Source organism: Oncorhynchus masou, chromosome 22 (genome assembly GCF_036934945.1).
Source record: "Oncorhynchus masou masou isolate Uvic2021 chromosome 22, UVic_Omas_1.1, whole genome shotgun sequence".
Taxonomy (NCBI): Eukaryota; Metazoa; Chordata; class Actinopteri; order Salmoniformes; family Salmonidae; genus Oncorhynchus; species Oncorhynchus masou.
The window spans coordinates 486,587-491,027 of NC_088233.1; the positions used below are offsets into that span (position 1 = coordinate 486,587).

The following is a 4,441-nucleotide window of genomic DNA, read 5'->3' on the forward strand; positions in this document are numbered from 1 at the left end:
CCTCAGCACATTAGTGGCTTTGGGACAAGTCTCTGAATGACCTTGAGTGGCCCAGGCAGAGCTCGGACTTGAACCCAATAGAACATCTCTGGAGAGACCTAAAAATAACTGTGCAGAGATACAACTCATCCAACCTGACGGAGCTTGAGAGGATCTGCAGAGAAGAATGGGAAAATATACCTAAGAACACTTGAGGCTGTAATTGCTGCCAAAGGTGCTTCCCAAAAGTACTGTGTAAGGTGTCTGAATACTAAAGTAAATGTATTTAAAAAATATGTTTTACTTTCAATATACATTTGCGAAAATGAATCAAAATCTGTTTTTGCTTTGTCATTATGGGATATTGTGTGTAGATTTATTGGAATATGTAAATATTTTTAATCCATTTTAGAATAAGGCTGTAAAGTTTTCAAATGTGGCAAAGGTCAAGGGATCTGAATACTTTCCGAATGCACAGTAAGTATTCATAACTGTTCCTCTTGACAATCTCTTCTTTGGGGTATAACGGGTTACCACTTACTTTCTGAGGTAAAATGAGCTATCCACCTTCATCCGGGCTATCATTTCTACGTGAAATAATGATCTGTGAGTTACCTGCTTTAAAATGTAGTCGAAAGTAACTATTTTACAAGCTCTCTCTTCTCTGATAGCATCACACGGCTCTGCTCAGCGACTCAGCTCTTTGTAGTTACCGTTTCCATCCTCAGAGATATTCACCGCTTCGGCGCCCAATGGTAATCTATCGCTGTACTCCGAACCCACCTCAAATTTTAATGTAGAACCCGGGATAGACTCGATAACCACACTCCCCTCCACCTCCTCCCCGTCCTGTCCGTCCTCCCCCTCCCCTCCTATCTCACTTGTGTTAGAATTCTTCTCTGACTCTACAAACGACACCTGGGGGTCGAAATCACCCCAACCATATGTTTGTCCATTTGATCTGGGTTCTTCTGCGATGCCTTCATGATCAGTTTGTAAGTCTTCCCCTGGTACTTGTTTAAGAGATGACAGCAGGTTGCTCCCAGCAGAGGGACTGTAGCCAGCACCAACAGGAAGGTACTGACCATCACTATGATCAACAGAGAAGGAATTTTCATCCTGGTTGTGAAGACAACCTGGACCTGACAGTCTTGCCCTCCGTAGGTCAGACACAGGGTGTAGTTAGTGCCTGGTTGTAGGCCCTGAAACTTATAGGTGTTGATCCCTTCCTCTATCCGGGACCACTGCACCACAGAGTGTCCGTTACCAGTGTTAAAACACAGATAGAGCATGTCCAGAGGGGTTTTGGTTGAGCCTTGATAGAGGCTGAAAGGCTCTTTGTCGACGGTCTCTAGGTTCTCATTGTGGCTGAGGTGAAGGTTGTTCTTACTGTTGGGGAGCTGTAGAGGGTTGAGTTGCACTTTGGCCTCCGTCTCGGATACCTCCAACGCGATGACACCTAAATCAAAGGTGTACTGCTTCAGCTGGTCCAGACTGAGGTTGAATGCGTGATTGGAGATGTACTGAGTACCATCGCTGATGCCACACTTCCTGGTAAACGGAAGCTCCTCTGAGCCCTCGCCAGCCTGCACTGAGCCATCAGCGTGTTTAACAGACGACCCAGTTGGAACGTTCTTGGTCTTCTCGGAGTCGGACTTGGGCCAGTTGATGATGTTGTTGGTCATCTTAGGCCCCGGCTTGTTTCCACCAGACGGACGGAGGATCTTATCTGCTGTGGTGTCCAGCATGGAGTTAATGGCTTGTTTCTTGGTGCCTGCCACCACTACCTTCACTGTGCTGTCTGCTTTACCGAGGTCGTTGACAGCTGAGCAGCTGTAGTTCCCGTCCTCCTTCTTGCTCATACGGGGGATGACCATAGTGCCGTTCTGGAATACCAAGAACCGGCCGTTGGTGCTTTTATCATTGATGGGCGAGTCACTATTCATGCTGACCACAGAGGGCAAACTGAATGTGAACTTCTGGTTCCCTGCATTCACCACCTCCCAGCTGACCTCTGGTTTGGGGTGGCCCTTGGTCTCACAGTTGAGAATCACCATAAAGCCCTCGTATAGCTCAGTGTTGTCCAGGTTTGGCTGGTAGGTGATGGACACTGACGGGGCCTTGCAGTCCAGCTTGGGCATTTTGGTCACCAGGGCCCCTTGCAGATGCTCTGGTGCCTCGCAGACGATAGAGTCCTGCTCCGGGACAGAGATCTTAGACTCCGTGATCCAGTCTCTCAGCCACTCCAGACTGCAGGAGCAGGTGAAGGGGTTGTTGTAGATCTGAAGGTGAGACATGGAGCTCAGAGAGCTGAAGGTCCCCTGAACTATAGTAGTGAACCTGTTGTTGTTGATCCTCAGGGACCTCAGGTCTTTGAGAGTCGAGAAGGAATATTTAGGGAGGTTGATCATCTCATTGTTGTTCATCTTGAGCAGCTGAAGGGAGGTGAGGTTGGCCAGGTCTTCCCAGGGGAAGCTGATGATCTTATTGTAGCTGACGTCCAGGTTTCTCAGCTGGATCAGCAGTGCCAAGGTGTCCCTCTCTATGGTCACGATCTCATTGTGGGCCAGCCATAGGGAGGTCACCTGAAGAAGAATACTTTATTAATATATATTTTGCTGTACCCAGCCCATCCCATGTAATATAATCATATAATATATGCCAGTGACTTACAGTCATGCTTTCAGACATTTTTCGTATGGCTGGCTCCAGAGTGAATCCAACCCACAATCATGGTTTTGCAAGAACCATGATCTGCCAACTGAACCCCACAGGACCATATTCACACACACACACACCTGGGTGACGTTAGGACCATATTCACACACACCACACCTGGGTGACGTTAGGACCATATTCACACACACACCTGGGTGACGTTAGGACCATATTCACACACACGCCTGGGTGACGTTAGGACCATATTCACACACACACCTGGATGACGTTAGGACCATATTCACACACACACACCTGGATGACGTTAGGACCATATTCACACACACACCTGGATGACGTTAGGACCATATTCACACACACACCTGGGTGACGTTAGGACCATATTCACACACACACACACCTGGGTGACGTTAGGACCATATTCACACACACACCTGGGTGACGTTAGGACCATATTCACACACACACCTGGGTGACGTTAGGACCATATTCACACACACACACACCTGGGTGACGTTACGGGACCATATTCACACACAGGACCATATTCACACACACACCTGGGTGACGTTAGGACCATATTCACACACACACCTGGATGACGTTAGGACCATATTCACACACACACACACCTGGGTGACGTTAGGACCATATTCACACACACACCTGGATGACGTTAGGACCATATTCACACACACACCTGGGTGACGTTAGGACCATATTCACACACACACCTGGGTGACGTTAGGACCATATTCACACACACACCTGGGTGACGTTAGGACCATATTCACACACACACACACCTGGGTGAGAACCATATTCACACACACACACCCTGGGTGACGTTAGGACCATATTCACACACACACCTGGGTGACGTTAGGACCATATTCACACACACCTGGGTGACGTTAGGACCATATTCACACACACACCTGGGTGACGTTAGGACCATATTCACACACACACACCCATGGGTGACGTTAGGACCATATTCACACACACACCTGGGTGACGTTAGGGGTGACCATATTCACACACACACCTGGGTGACGTTAGGACCATATTCACACACACACACACCTGGGTGACGTTAGGACCATATTCACACACACACCTGGGTGACGTTAGGACCATATTCACACACACACCTGGGTGACGTTAGGACCATATTCACACACACACCTGGGTGACGTTAGGACCATATTCACACACACACCTGGGTGACGTTAGGACCATATTCACACACACCTGGGTGACGTTAATAAAGCTCTTGGCCTTCAGGAGTTTGATCTTGTTGGCAGAGAGAGAGAGGGTGGTGACGTTGAAGGGGAGGCCTACGGGAACTAATAGCAGGTCTTTGTAGGCACAGTCAGCGAAATGGTGGGCGTATTTATCCAAACAGCTACAGGTATCTGGACAACACTGGGCCAGACCCAACACAGAGGTCCATACAGCCAGGACACAGACCAGCCGCCACGACGCCATGTTCACCACCTGAGAACACACAGATAAAATGTTAATTAACAATTTATGAGATTATTTTCTGCTAATCTATACAGATCTTTAAAATACAAAACCCATACATCATAACGTTCTACACAGAAATAATCCTTATGATAATGCATTGAGACATCCTGTTGCATCACATCACAACACTACATCACTACACTACATCACTACACATTTACATTTACACTATATCAATACATCACTACATCACGACACTAAATCATGACATCACTACATTACATCACTACATCAATAAACTACATCACTA

The 4,441-nt window shown here is 47.4% G+C and overlaps 1 protein-coding gene across 1 annotated transcript; it reads right to left on the reverse strand.

Moving 5' to 3' along the window:
- Positions 1-343: 343 nt before the first annotated feature.
- On the reverse strand, positions 344-4,149 carry LOC135508616 (immunoglobulin superfamily containing leucine-rich repeat protein 2-like). The gene is given in 3 exon segments (XM_064928859.1): positions 344-912; positions 915-2,564; positions 3,913-4,149. Coding segments are annotated over 3 exon segments (2,133 nt in total). The 3' UTR covers positions 344-666.
- Between the last annotated feature and the right edge of the window lie 292 nt (positions 4,150-4,441).